The sequence below is a fragment of the Apostichopus japonicus genome, chromosome 2 (assembly GCF_037975245.1).
Source record: "Apostichopus japonicus isolate 1M-3 chromosome 2, ASM3797524v1, whole genome shotgun sequence".
NCBI lineage: Eukaryota > Metazoa > Echinodermata > Holothuroidea > Aspidochirotida > Stichopodidae > Apostichopus > Apostichopus japonicus.
Window position 1 is genome coordinate 297,856 of NC_092562.1, and position 15,611 is coordinate 313,466.

At 36.2% G+C, this 15,611-nt stretch overlaps 1 protein-coding gene across 2 annotated transcripts in view; it reads left to right on the plus strand.

Moving 5' to 3' along the window:
- Positions 1–15,611, plus strand: part of LOC139973169 (atrial natriuretic peptide receptor 1-like) — a 227,082-nt gene that overhangs the window by 95,043 nt on the left and 116,428 nt on the right. For both annotated transcript variants that reach the window (XM_071979662.1, XM_071979654.1), the window contains one exon: positions 4,515–5,380. In XM_071979662.1, the coding sequence (XP_071835763.1) occupies positions 5,336–5,380 (45 nt within the window). In that variant the 5' untranslated portion in view covers positions 4,515–5,335. The remainder of the gene's footprint in view (positions 1–4,514; positions 5,381–15,611) is intronic.

Genomic DNA, 15,611 nt, shown 5'->3' on the forward strand with positions numbered 1-15,611 from the left:
CATGGTTTTTCGTATTAAGGTTTGCGTTGCATCCGAGGAACTGACCTTTACTGATTATATGTGTTAGGCTAAGTAGTCCAGTCACTTCAATTGACGAGCCTTTGGATGTGTAAAAGGTCATGTTTTGTTGTCAAAGAAGTTAAAGTGGGTTTAGAAATATCATCGTGGACCGATAACAGTGTTATTGTTTAAAAAGCCTACAACGTAACTATACTTTAAAAGGAATATTTCCGGTGACAGACGAACGTGAAACTTGCCATAAAAAAGACAACAATTATTCCACTTAGCTATAAGTGCAAAAACCGCATTTCAACATCTTAGTTTAGATCTTACGATCATTTGTTTTAAGATGAAGACCTTCATTTACTTCCGAAAATCGATCACATAGATAGTGGTTTGTATTATATATAACCTTACGGTAAAATGCCCACGTGCATGGTCATTGTCTCTGACATGTTATATGATTGGAACAGTAATTCTCTTTACCTGGTAATCCACTATGTGTTACTTCCGCGATCGGAATGTTTCTTTTCATTAAGGATTATTCCCTTCAGCTGAACATTAATGACTCATTCATTGCACACAAAAATAGAAGGAAAGAAGAAGCTATTTTCAATTTCGTTGGCATGTTGGTGGTATCAATCTTCTGTTGCCAGATGCATTCATGAAACTCTCATCAGAGTTTTTAATGAACTATACACGCTATAAGGACGTGGTTTTCATTAACCAGTGCAAAAGAAATTTGTACAATGTCATGGCTTATGAAAATCAACTTTGATATAAACAACGGAATAGTTTATTAAGTGATATAGCAGTTCTAAAATCCCATCAACAGTCAGGCTCTTTTTCGTGGAAGGATCATTTACCATAGATAAATGACATCATAATAGAGAAAAGATATTAATCTTTTGCTATGACGTCATCATTCACTCTGTTATTGACAGATATACGGTATGCATTCACGTACAATATCACCAAACTTTAAAAAATTATTTCTTCGCCGTAAAAATGGGCTGCGACGATGTAGTGTTAACTTAAAGATGTAGGCATCTTCCAGCACTGTTGTGTAGCAATGAATTTCAGCCACCGGAAATATTCTTTAAGATATACATACATAACCAGTCACTTGAAATCAACGAATCTAATAATGAAACCGACTTTGAGTAAACAGGGATTTTTTTAAAGATATGAATTTAGACGCAAGTTATTCCATAAGAATACAACAAAACGAACCGAACACACATATATAGGTCCCCCAACCTCGCAATTCCTTTTTTTATAGTAAAAGAAAGAATATACGCGAATGAAATATCACATATCACACCTGGCTTCTAGCGTAGCTTGAAGAATTTCAAAAAAGGTGCAATTCGATTTTCCCAGAGGTCGACTTATTCCATGCTATTGATGATATATTTGACCTGCTAATATTTCTATTGTTTTTGTCTGTATTCATCTGTCTTTCTAGTCCTTAATTCATTGGGAATTTTGGACTAATGCTATCGTATTGCGCATACCTTTATCACACAGTCCTTACGGTATCAATATAGACAGCAATGTTAAAATATTTAACGTTCATTACTGGGACTATAAATCAAAATGTCGAGTGACGTCACGTGCCGGCTTCTTGTCTTGTAGACAGCAACATGAAGTTTATTGGAAAATAATTGGGTTATCATCAACTTAGACCGGAATTAGAGTGAGAATGTGAGCTTTATAATTGAAAATGTTGAGATACTGTAGGATTGACATGGACGGAATAACATCAAGAAGATCTACATGATGAAGATATAGTGTTATGTTTTGCTGTCAATAGTGTACGGCGTACACACAACACAAATGATCTCGTATAAGGATGTATATGTATGCTTCAAATACTACACTGTGTTGTACTGCAGTTACAACATATCTATGATATGAACCATGATAGTGATACGTTTGCTCCCAGTTTTGTACTGCAGTTGCAACATGTCTGCGATATGTTATGATGATTGTACTAGATTTGCCCCTAGTGTTGAAGTGTTGTCACAACATCTCAATGATATGTTACGATGATTGCATTAGGTTTGTCCCCAATGTTGTACTGTTGTCACAACATGTCTTTGATATGTTATGATGATTGTACTTAGTTTGCCCTCAGTGTTGTATGTTGTTACAACATATCTATGATATGTTATGATGATTGTAATAGGTTTGCCCCCAGTGTTGTACTGTTGTCACAACATCTCTATGATATGTTATGATGATTGTACTAGGTTTGCCCTCAGTGTTGTATGTTGTTACAACATCTCTATGATATGTTATGATGATTGTATTAGGTGTGCCCTCAGTGTTGTACTGTTGTCACAACATCTCTATGATATGTTATGATGATTGTAATAGGTGTGCGTGCACCCAGTGTTGTATTGTTGTCACAATATCTCTATGATATGTTATGATGATTGTACTAGGTTTGCCCTCAGTGTTGTATGTTGTTACAACATCTCTATGATATGTTACGATGATTGTAATAGGTTTGCCCGCAGTGTTGTTCTGTTGTCACAACATCTCTATGATATGTTATAATGATTGTAATAGGTGAACGTGCCCCCAATGTTGTACTGTTGTCACAATGCAGTAAATTTTACATATAACAACAGAGGGCTATAGATTTGAAAGCAATGTTCTTCACAGAATCATTTAAAGTAACGTCCTTGTAAGAAAACACCACTTTTAGGAACGGTTTATTTCAAGGTTATTGACACACAAACAACGTCCCTGAAGACTTTGCCACAATTACTTACCATAATTGACACTTGTACGTCTTTTCAACCCAAGCCACATAGAAGTGGGTCGCAATTTTTCCAGCAATTTTGAATTTTGAAATGATATGTAATTCGACCCTTTATAAGTTTAATGAAGAGTACAGAACAGTCAGAGAGTGTTGTAACAAAATATATCATGTAATTAATTGAAAGGAGAGTTTGAACTAGGAAATCAGAAATTACGCATATGCCTATCAATATTCAACATTTTTTTTGTTGTTGAATATATTATGATTATTATCATTTTTTATATTTTAAACGGAATCTCAATTTATCGAAATGTCTTAAAGAAACTGAATATTTCCAGCTGTTATTTTTGTCAAAGATGTACATACGCCTACATTGAGCAATAACAATTTTCAAGGGTTACGGTAGCGTGTTCTTTTGTATAGTAATGAATAAATTAGGCAGTAATACCACTGTGCCTTCCCGCACGTGTGACGTCAGTGTCGAATCTTTGTAGGTATCACAGACTGTGCCATTCAACCTGTTTGGGAATGGAACATTTATACTGGCTCTATCTTTCGGCCGGTGTAGTTACTCCTGACCCTACCAGTCGGTCATTGTTGTGATTCCTCCTTACCTGTTGGTCAATGTATTGATTCCTTGTCCAACGATGTGTTGGTGTGGTGACTTATGGTCCTACTTGTCGTCGACTCTAGTTATAACTTTATAGTTATATCTTTCGGTCACTATAGTAACTCATTTTTCTACCTGTCCGTCTGTGTAGTGATTACCTGTCGTTACCTGTTGGTCAGTGAAGTGATTCCTGTCCTTACCTGTTGGTCAGTGAAGTGATTCCTGGTCTTACCTGTTGGACAGTGAAGTGATTCCTGCCCTCACCTGTTGGTCAGTGTAGTAATTCCTGTCCTCACCTGTTGGTCATTTGAAGTGATTCCTGGTCTTACCTGTTGGTCAGTGAAGTGATTCCCATGGTCTTACCTGTTGGTCAGTTTGGAAGATACAGTTGTGTGGGTTGCGTTCATTCTTCTCTCAATCCCTTTGAAGGGGGAGTAAATCATGATTTTTGCAATACAATACAAGCTATGCATTCTGCATTACCATTCGTTCTTTCATTTCTTTGTTTTGTGGGTTACCGTACATCACAGGTGAGGTGAGGTTCGAAAGTAAAATGGAGAAAGGCTATCAGCGTGTGTGGACGTCTACCCTTAAAAAACATCTTTGAAATTGCAATGTGTCGAGAGTTATTTGACTATTAAATATTGATGTTAAATCAATTTACCATAATTTTGTCAATAACGTAAGGCTCATTTTGTGTCACCGCAGGATTGGATTTGAATCTGAGACGAGGAGGGGGGGGGGGGGGACAGACTTCAAGCGAAAGTGTGACATTTCATTTGATATCAGGGTGCAAACCACAAAGTTACAAAACTTTCCGACAAAAAGCGTTTCTTTGTGCATTTCATACCACAGGTAACGTAAGGGTACATTCTTCATTACATAAAACATAAGAAGGGGCAATTTTTAATTCGAAAATTGGAATAAGGTACTTTGTCATTTTCAAGGAGTTGCAATTCTAAAATGAGAAAGGAGCATGTTTTGCACAAAATCGGGTGAAGAATGTGCCACATCGACGCCCTTCCTTCACCCCCCCCCCCCCCCGCTATTATTGGCTTATGAACATCCGCAAATCATTAATTTCTTAATACGTCAAATTTTTGTTAACCATTTTTTATTATCTTATCTTTACAGCTTTCGAAAGAGCTCTAGTTGCTATCCTAACACTGGAGAAGAGAACTATACAGCAGTGGTAAACTATAATACAAGTTCATATCGTATGCGAAAGAAACTTGTTTACTCTCACAATTCGGTCATCTAATTGAGATGAATAACCACTAACGGCTGTCAAAGGTGAAATTATTTTTATTGAAGTAAGTAAGTTAACAAGCTTACTGCATCATATTCCAGGAAGAAAAGACTTTATATTTAAGATGAACTGAAAGTGATATATTAGTTTGTACGTAAACGTATAGGGTTAGACTATATAGACACAAACTGTCGCTCATAACATCGAGCAGCGGAGTACACTGAGATTTATACGAAGGTTGTAGTTACACAAGACAAACCACGCCTGTTGGATTTACGGATTATTTACAGCGAGTTGTCACTTCCAAGTTGGAGCTGGTTCTTTATCGTAAGAAGTGATTCACGAAAACAACATTTCTTGGCTTCGTTGAGGGGGGCCCTCTCATCCTTCTAGCAACGGTTTTCTCTACAGTCATCCTATCAAGCAAATTTGGGGTATTGTTTGTGGCCTCACGAGCAGTGGCGTGACAGGATTCATTTGGTTATTTGTCAGTTAAGAGGAAAAACGTCTTTGTTTTTCTTTTCTTTCTCGAAATCTCTATATACGTTGCCAGGATATGTGCTAATGAATTGGTTTCACAGGGAGAATGTTTGGTTTTGATTTCTCAATGGCTGGATTAACATACAGCCAGTGACAAGTGACTGAACGTTCAACATCTTAACTCTTGGTATGTTTACAACGGGTAAATGTGGAACTTTCTCAGAGGATGGATTTTATAAGCAAATTCTCTTTCGTAGCAGTCATTTACATGGTGAGTACTACTTATCAAACCTTATTACGTTTGCTTATATATTTATATGTTTATATATATATATGTTTATATATACATATTTATATATATATATATATATATACTGTATTTTATATATATATATATATATATATATATAATACAGTATATATATATATATATGTTTAAATATATATATATATATGTTTATATATATATATATGTTTATATATACATATACTTATATATATATATATATTTATATATATATATAGCCTATATAATGCCTATATATATGCATATACACACACGCATACAATGGCATGCTTCAGTTGCATTGCGTCAAGGCTATGATACGATAGGTTTAATTTTTCTGGAATAGATAATCTTTGTTTCTTCCTGCACAATTGAAGCGGTCGCTGGATTTCAAGGTTTGTTTTCAGTATATCACCTGATTCCAGGAAGTTTAAACATCACCGTTGGTTTACACCGTTGTAAAAAGTATTGAATTTATATTTTAACGAGGTTGAATTTCAGGGCACACAACGTCCAATAGGTTGCGCAGAAAGGGTATTAGCAGCTGAGTTTCGTTCTTCGTAAAGACAGTCATAGATTCCTCTGCAATTTTTGTTATTTTTCCTATTCCTCTATGAGTGATGGAACTATATGCATCATTATGGTGGCCCTATAGGAGAGGAATATTTAAACTAAGCATCGTGGCGAAAGTTGCGTTCAATTGCTTCATGACGATTTTTGTGGTATTCACATTTGGAGGCTATATATTGTGCACTCCAAGCTCACAAAGTGTCATGCCATAGATGCACAACCACTAAGAATGATTTGTCCTATATATTTATATAATATATATAATAAATATAAATATATATATATATATATATATATATATATATATATATATATATATATATATATATATATATAAATATATATATATATATTCATTTATTACGATTTTCATTGATATATATCTATATATATATATATTTATTACGATTTTCATTTACATATATATATATATATATATATATATATACCACTATACACATTCATTTCTATATATATATATATATATATATATATATATATATATATATATAGCCTATATATAAATTGTATTTGCTTAGTTTTATTGTTAACTAATTACTAATTTCATATACTTATCCATGCATCGAATAAGGTCGTCCGTGGCAAGGCCATTTAGGTCCTGAGGGAAATATGACTGTCCATCTTCTTTTTAATATCTATAAGCCTGCACCAACATCCAGTGTAACGGATGGAAAATTGCAGTTCATTTAGAGTCTCATGCATCTTAAACACGTCGGCAAATACAAATTATGAAAGCTTATGAAGCGTATATCTGACAGCTGTAAAAACTAATGGTACTCACCAATCAAGCTAGAATGGGATCAGAATGACCAAACGATCAATGCCCTAAAAGGCAAAAATATATCAAACAAATTTTTTTTCTTCACATTTCCTCTTCCAGTGGTACTGTAAGTTTTTGGAAATATCTGTAAATACTGTGTTGTACCATACGACATGGAAAGTTATAACTTTCTGGTTACGATGCCGAAGGCTCAGTAACCTTTGCAATAGTGCTGGCGTTTGTATGTGCGTTTTTGCGTGTGTTTGTTAAAGTGGCGGCTAGATTGTTAACACGATATCTCAACAAACACGAGTTGAATCAATGACTTACGTAGTAGTTAGATGCCTATGTTCATGATTTGTACATGTGCTCTATTGTTGTTTGGTTCCCATCTCATGGATATAAATTGGACAGGGCGTAACATACAATTTTAAAATGTCAATATCTCTTCAACTGTATATGTTCGACTTAGTTCATAATTGGTATAGTGATGTAACTACATAGCCAAGTAAGTGCATTCTCTTTGTAAAAATAATTTTTACCTCCTTTGATTTATACTAAAAAGACATTAAAATAACTGATTCCTGGTACCTTCCTTAATATGTTGCCAAATTTGTGTTGTCAATATATAATTCTTCTTCATTTTGGTGTGCACAAGTCCATGCATATTAATATGTATGGTGTACCATACTATGCACAAGTCCATGCATATTAATATGTATGGTTTACCATACTATGAATATGTTCAGAAATCGGAACCACTAAACGTGTTCGTTTTCTGGTTACCCCTAGAGAACAAAGGGATATTTACAAGAATAATATGCACACAAAAAATCAATTTGAGGAACTGGCTAACGGAATATCTATTGCAACATAAACATCTAGATCGTGTACGTACCTGGTAAAAAGATATGGTGTTTTCTCCTGGTTATAGATAACACGATACTGAACTTTTCATTGTCATATATGTGGAGCTTTGAATTTTTGTACAATATTCATATCATAAGTATGATCTTTGCTCAAGTAACTGCTTATATTACCTATTCAAAGCTACAGTATTTACGCTGAGTTAAAGCTACAATACTCACCCTATTCAAAGCTAACAGTACTGGCCCTATTCAAAGCTAACAGCACTCACCCTATTCAAAGCTAACAGTAATCACCCTATTCAAAGCTAACAGTACTCACCCTATTCAAAGCTACAATACTGGCCCTATTCAAAGCTACAATACTGGCCCTATTCAAAGCTAACAGTACTCACTCTTTCAAAGCTACAATACTCACACTATTCAAAGCTACAATACTCACCCTATTCAAAGCTAACAGTACTCACCCTATTCAAAGCTAACAGTTCTCTCCCTATTCAAAGCTAACAGTAATCACCCTAATCAAAGCTAACAGTAATCACCCTATTCAAAGCTAACAGTACTCACCCTATTCAAAGCTAACAGTTCTCACCCTATTCAAAGCTAACAGTACTCACCCTATTCAAAGCTAACAGTTCTCACCCTATTCAAAGCCAACAGTAATCACCCTATTCAAAGCTAACAGTTCTCACCCTATTCAAAGCTAACAGTACTCACCCTATTCAAAGCTAACAGTACTCACCCTATTCAAAGCTACAATACTCACCCTATGCAAAGCTAACAGTACTCACTCTTTCAAAGCTAACAATACTCACCCTATTCGAAGCTAACAGCACTCACCCTATCCAAAGCTAATAGCACTCACCCTATTCAAAGCTACAGTACTCACCCTTTTCAAGCTGCAATACTCACCCTATTCAAAGCTAACAGTGATCACCCTATTCAAAGCTAACAGTGATCACCCTATTCAAAGCTAACAGCACTCACCCTATTCAAAGCTAACAGTAATCACCCTATTCAAAGCTAACAGTAATCACCCTATTCAAAGCTACAGTACTCACCCTTTTCAAAGCTACAATGCAATAGCTTGTTCTTTGCTTACGGGTTTTTGTTTTTTCTTCCACCGATTTAAAAAATTAAATAAACCTTTTTTCTTGTGTGTGTGTGTGTTAACATTTGTGTGACAGCAACACTCAAGTTTTCTTCCCAATTACATCTTATATGTTATTTTTTTCCTTTGGCACATGTATATTCTACGAAACGGGTAACTTAAAAGATATTGAACACACTGTAACCTCTAGGCATTTTATGTTTAGTTTTGCAAAGCTCAAGTATTTCCAAGTGGTTCTTTTAACTTAAAAGCAACAGGCGATGTGATTTAACAAACAAAAAATACTTTTACCTCAAAAAAAAAAAAAACCTGAATACGAAATGACCGTCCCAATGAGACATGTGCAGTTCTTTCATTATTTCTGTTTATGAATTATTCATATTCTCAAGTACATATCTTGGCGTTCCATAGATATCTTGGCATGCCGTTCGTCGACCCATGAAATACTTTCATGTACTTGCTCGTCAACTTGTTACTACGTAGAATGGGAATTTAACACGCCAGTGGTTATGACTCTGAACTAAAGCCCTCTCCGAGTATTTGATATACTATATTATGGTGAGACCAACTACAGGTTTTATTATACCCGTTTGTCTAGTCAAACAGAGATAGAGAGAGGCAAAGAAGACATGTTATCCGGGTTTTATTGTGACTAAAACGCCATTGTCCGTCCCACCAAGCAGCCAACGGTTTTCATTTCTTCATAAAACAGCTTCGCATGTCTACAGATCAACGTTTGATTACTGTACAGTGAAAATGTGAAAAGAGGCCAGCTGAACTACAGACGATACAAACCCAACAAATGAAACTTTATATGATGCAGACCTTTGTAATGTACAACCTCCTCTTATAAACAACCAAGACAGGGGGAGGGAAGGGGGGGTCTTGGTCCGTTTGGGATAAATGGTATTTTAAATGTCATCTCTGAGGATATGGTTTTGAGAATCTGGGGATCTGAAAAAGTTTGCCCGTCTCTTTGTTGTTGTTGGTGGTTGTTGTTGGTGGTGGTTGGTGGTGGTGGTTGGTGGTGGTGGTTGGTGGTGGTGGTTGGTGGTGGTGGAGTTTTTCGTGTTTTTAATGTAGAATGTGAAAAAGGGATGATATCGCCACCAATCCTGCCATTAGGCTATTTTAAAAACTTAAATGTGTTGGTTGCATAACCCATCTCCACTAGAGAAAGTAAACATTGCAATAGAGAAAGAAAGAAAAATAACACATTATGTAGATTTGCTCTAGTGTTCAGTCTTGTGTTTGCAGGAACATTCAAACTGTGATACTGTATACCTCCTACATGGAATATGATATTTTTTTGCTTAGCTGTATGTCAAGGTTTTGCGTTATAGTTATTGATGTCACCTAGACCACTGATGATAATTATTTCTGTCACCTAGAACCACCGATTATAGTTATTTCTGTCCCCTAGACCACTGATGATAGTTATTTCTGTCACCTAGAACCACTGGTGATAGTTATTTCTGTCACCTAGTACCACTGATGATAGTTATTTCTGTCACCTAGAACCACTGATGATAGTTATTTCTGTAGACCACTGATGATTGTTATTTCTGTTACTTAGACCATTGATTATAATTATTTCTGTCACCTAGAACCACTGATGATAGTTATTTCTGTAGTCCCCTAGACCACTGATGATAGTTATTTCTGTCACCTAGAACCACTGATAATAGTTATTTCTGTCACCTAGAACCACTGATGATAGTTATTTCTGTCCCCTAGAACCACTGATGATAATTATTTCTGTCACCTAGAACCACCGATGATAGTTATTTCTGTCCCCTAGACCACTGATGATAGTTATCTCTGTCACCTAAAACCACCGATGATAGTTATTTCTGTCCCCTAGACCACTGATGATAGTTATTTCTGTCACCTAGAACCACTGATGATAGTTATTTCTGTCACCTAGTACCACTGATGATAGTTATTTCTGTCACCTAGAACCACTGATGATAGTTATTTCTGTAGACCACTGATGATTGTTATTTCTGTTACCTAGACCATTGATTATAATTATTTCTGTCACCTAGAACCACTGATGATAGTTATTTCTGTAGTCCCCTAGACCACTGATGATAGTTATTTCTGTCACCTAGAACCACTGATGATAGTTATTTCTGTCACCTAGAACCACTGATGATAGTTATTGCTGTCACCTAGAACCACTGATGATAGTTATTTCTGTCACCTAGAAACATTGTTGATAGTTATTTCTGTCCCCTAGAACCACTGATGATAATTATTTCTGTCACCTAGAACCACCGATGATAGTTATTTCTGTCCCCTAGACCACTGATGATAGTTATCTCCGTCACCTAGAACCACCTATTATAGTTGTTTCTGTCCCCTAGACCACTGCTGATAGTTATTTCTGTCACCTAGAACCACTGATGATAGTTATTTCTGTCACCTAGTACCACTGATGATAGTTATTTCTGTTACCTAGAACCACTGATGATAGTTATTTCTGTAGACCACTGATGATTGTTATTTCTGTTACCTAGACCATTGATTATAATTATTTCTGTCACCTAGAACCACTGATGATAGTTATTTCTGTAGTCCCCTAGACCACCGATGATAGTTATTTCTGTTACCTAGATCATTGATTATAATTATTTCTGTTACCTAGAACCACTGATGATAGTTATTTCTGTCACCTAGAACCACTGATGATAGTTATTTCTGTCACCTAGTACCACTGATGATAGTTATTTCTGTCACCTAGAACCACTGATGATAGTTATTTCTGTAGACCACTGATGATAGTTATTTCTGTCACCTAGAACCACTGATGATAGTTATTGCTGTCACCTAGAACCACTGATGATAGTTATTTCTGTCACCTAGAACCACTGATGATAGTTATTTCTGTCACCTAGAAACATTGTTGATAGTTATTTCTGTCACCTAGAACCACTGATGATAGTTATTTCTGTCACCTAGACCACTGATGATAGTTATTTCTGTCACCTAGGTTACTGAAAAGCAAAGAATTAGACCTACTTGTTGGTGACGTAAATAATTAACCAAAAAGCTAATGTAAGAAGGACATTCATTTTCTTATGTTCTTACCATTCTTATTCACAGTTGCATTTCGTTATAGGCTGCAATTCTCTCGAAACTGTTATCGAATATCACAATACATCTTTTATGCCTGGTTTCGTATTAATATAAAGGTATTATATATACTTTTATTGTTAGGGCCTGTCACGTGGTCTTTGATACATAGGCCCAAGCTCACTTCTTGTTGTGATATGAGAATGGAGGTAAACTGTAATTACTGTCAGTGTGTACTGTACCATAACGTCTATGCGGTATTTGATGTCACATGATACGTATAACTAGTACGCATACTTTGTGTTCTAGATCAATATTGATGTCGAAAATAGGGGGCCACATTTTGTCGGTTGAATCGTCGAATGCTTACATGAGAAATAAACCCTAGGGTTTTTCAGTGACCTCCGTAGTAAAGACTAATATTCTTACACCCTTCGAGAAATAATTAGTCAAAATTACCTTTCTCCGAATTTCCAGGAATTTTCTAATTAGTTTTTTACACCTTCTGTGTTGGCGGCAATTATGTTAATTTAAATAAAGAGGGCGCTTCGAAAATTACGTCAGAGAGCCACATTGTAAGTTAAACAATTGCCCCTCTCTGCATATGAATTGTACACTTGCTCTCGGAGATTGTCCGGAAGTTGAGGCAAAATGCCCGAGTTCCAAGCATTTGGTTGTGTAAAAAGGACAGTGAGAGGGAGGATTGAGCAGGAAGGGAAAACGATATTATGTTATTCCTGATGGGAAAAGGTTTCCAGAGAAAAGAGAACGTACAAACTACAAAAGCACCAGGCTTGGCCCTCCGTCGCAGAAATGCTATAGTGTTGGCAGTACTATAGCATCAGAGTAACTGCCAATGTCGGTCACATATACGGTCTGTTGAGCAAGTTCTAGGTCACGTTGTCTCAGTTCATCCACTGTGTATTCAGGCTCGAATTGATAGCAGTCAAGTCCAAATGCATCCATATTCTCTCTTTTTTCCGGAAAGTGTTTCGGAAGAAAAACTTGACTAGATATTGCCTTAGTTTTCGTAGGATATGTTAGATAGGTTGCAATGTCGCGTAATTTCAAGCCGTCGTAAAACCCTCGATATTTGAAAAAAAAACACACACATTTACACTCGAAAAATATGTTTTCTACTGTTAAACCTTTTAGAATGTATTATGAATTAAAAAGATACTTTTTATCTAAAACAATATATTTCTTTATTTTTGTTTGTGCAATTTTAATTGTTGTTGGAATTGGCAACACTTTTTCTGTTGAAATGCGATATGTGGCTCGCTGACGTCACGAAAAGTCGGAATTCAAACAAAACCGGCGAATGCCATGGGTGACAATTAAATCGATGTTTAATGTTGAAAGAATTGTTTACAAGCATTAGTGTTGTTTCCGTCGAAAAGAACGTACTGCAAAACGGTATTCTATTCTCTAAGCTGAAAAGGCTAGGGTTTATTCTCCTTTAATACTCGGTTACTTCATTCAACAATTTTACGAGATTAACAATGTCATCATTTTTTCTTCCCGACATTTTTTCGCATGAGAATTACTATTTTATAACAATATCTGTGTTAAAAAATGTTTTCCTAAGTATAAAAGTATACATGAACCCCAAGAAAGACAATCTTCATTGATTCTTCGTACCATGAAGTAAGTGATGCTTCGTTTTGCATCCATTTTTTTGCCGTCCCTTGACTGGGGCCTTAGACCTAAAATAGCTCTGTAACTTTTACATGTAAACATATCAAGGGTGGATGCTATAACAATACTGTGATACCTCCAACTTGTAGACATATAATATCGTCCATCAACTTTGAAAGCATTTTCACCTTTCGAAGTAAACTTCAACTGAAACCTAGTTTCCCCGATTGATGAAAGGCTTTGATTTACTGCTGTGACACCTCTCTCAGATCATTTACAAAGGTGTATATTATGAGCTAGTGCATTTGCCATGATTAGTATAAGCAAACCTGCCTGTTTTCTTTCTTTTCAACCGCCCGCGTATTTCTTTTCCTTGGAAACAATCTTCCGACAGATAATTGTGTCCTTTCGATTCTGTTGAGTATAGAATCCATTTTATTCACAATAAGAGTATTCTCTCGCTTGACAGAGGAGGGAAGAGAAAAGAAAACCCATCAGTGTGTTATTTGGCTTTAGAGATGATTGCAGGACAACGTCCGTACATTGTCTCGGAAATTGGAGTCAATCTAATTACATGTGTTGTTGTCTGGTCAATTTGGTGATAGATTTTGGATGAAGCAGACAGAATGAATCAATACTAGAGTATTCAACCTAAAACGTCAGTACAGTAACCCCCCCCCTCCCCTTCCCCTCCCTCCTCCCGTTTCAAGAGGTAAACAGCTTTCCCCAAATGTATATTTCCCTAAACGATATTCGTAACGGTCTAAACTTTAATATCATGGAAATTGGTAGCAATAATGTGATCGAGCAGATAACAGTGTTATCGAAAAGATTATTTGCAACTTAGCAACAACGACGTATGATATATATTTATTTATATATAATGTATGTATATCATATCGGGCATCATCATGACATGTTCGTAAAACTTGATAATGTACTCATTCGTTTTAGACCATCAGCTTGCCTGACAAGTCAGAGACTATCGGCGTCTTTAGATAATCCGCGGCCCGAAATGACTCCCGGACGTCACCCCCATCAACATCCCTAGTATACTAACATTAGATCCTGTGCAAATGACGTCATCAATGCCTCGGGTCGACGATACACCGATGCTTCTACGAGACATTTACATTTTAAGTGATCAATTACAGGGCACAAGAATGTTAATCACGGTGAAAGGATTGATACACATAGGGATAGTCTTGTCAAATTTCACGATTGGATCGCAATGAACGCGATGATCTGGTTACGCGTCCCGCCTGCCCTCATTGGACTCGTGGGGATACCATTTTTCTTAGTTTGCTTTACCGATGGGATATCTCTGGTGATTAATATTTATCTAGAATCGAGCGTGGTGTTTAATACAACTATATTTTCTTGCTCATATTTTTTATACCACCTTTCCGTTTCGGTTCATATGGTATGGTGCTTTATTGCGTATATTCTATATGCTTGCACCATTCATTCCTATTTTCTTTGTGTTTCCTTTTTGGCGTTTTATATTGTTTATCAAACGGTCTCCTCACAGGTAAAACCAAAAAACCAAATTGTCAAGACCCAACCACTGATGCAAAACTTAGCCTAGTGATGTATATTGTTTGTTATACCCGTCGAGGAAATAAGTCATGGTATTGAAGATGTAGTGAGTTGGAAAATCCAGAACAGTGAAAAAACTTCGAGCTTCCCACCGGGATTCGAACCCGGGCCTTGTCGCTTTATATGCGGACACCCTAATTACTATAGGCTATGGACGCTGATTGTATGCCCTGAGGTTCGAAACCGGTAAAGAAAATTTTAATTCCACTGTACAGTAGGCATTAGTCACCTGTATCGAACAATACTAGTTCTGTTTGAACCTATAGTTGGTTCGGGTGTCCGCATATAAGTAAATATATATGAATATATATAAATAGGTAAGCCTATTATTGGTAACGCAAGAGTTGGTTTATAAGGGATTTGCAATGTCAGACGATTTAAATTTTGTTTTGAAGAGTAACACCTTCCACACAGCACACTGCTAGTTGAAATCCCGTCTCAAGTTCTTGTCCCTAACTCAAGAAATGATTGATTGAATACATTTCATATCTCTTTTGACTGGTTAAACCTTCTCTAAATCCAGGATGTGGACCACAGTGGGGTGAAGATTATGTAATGTCATCATGGCAGCTC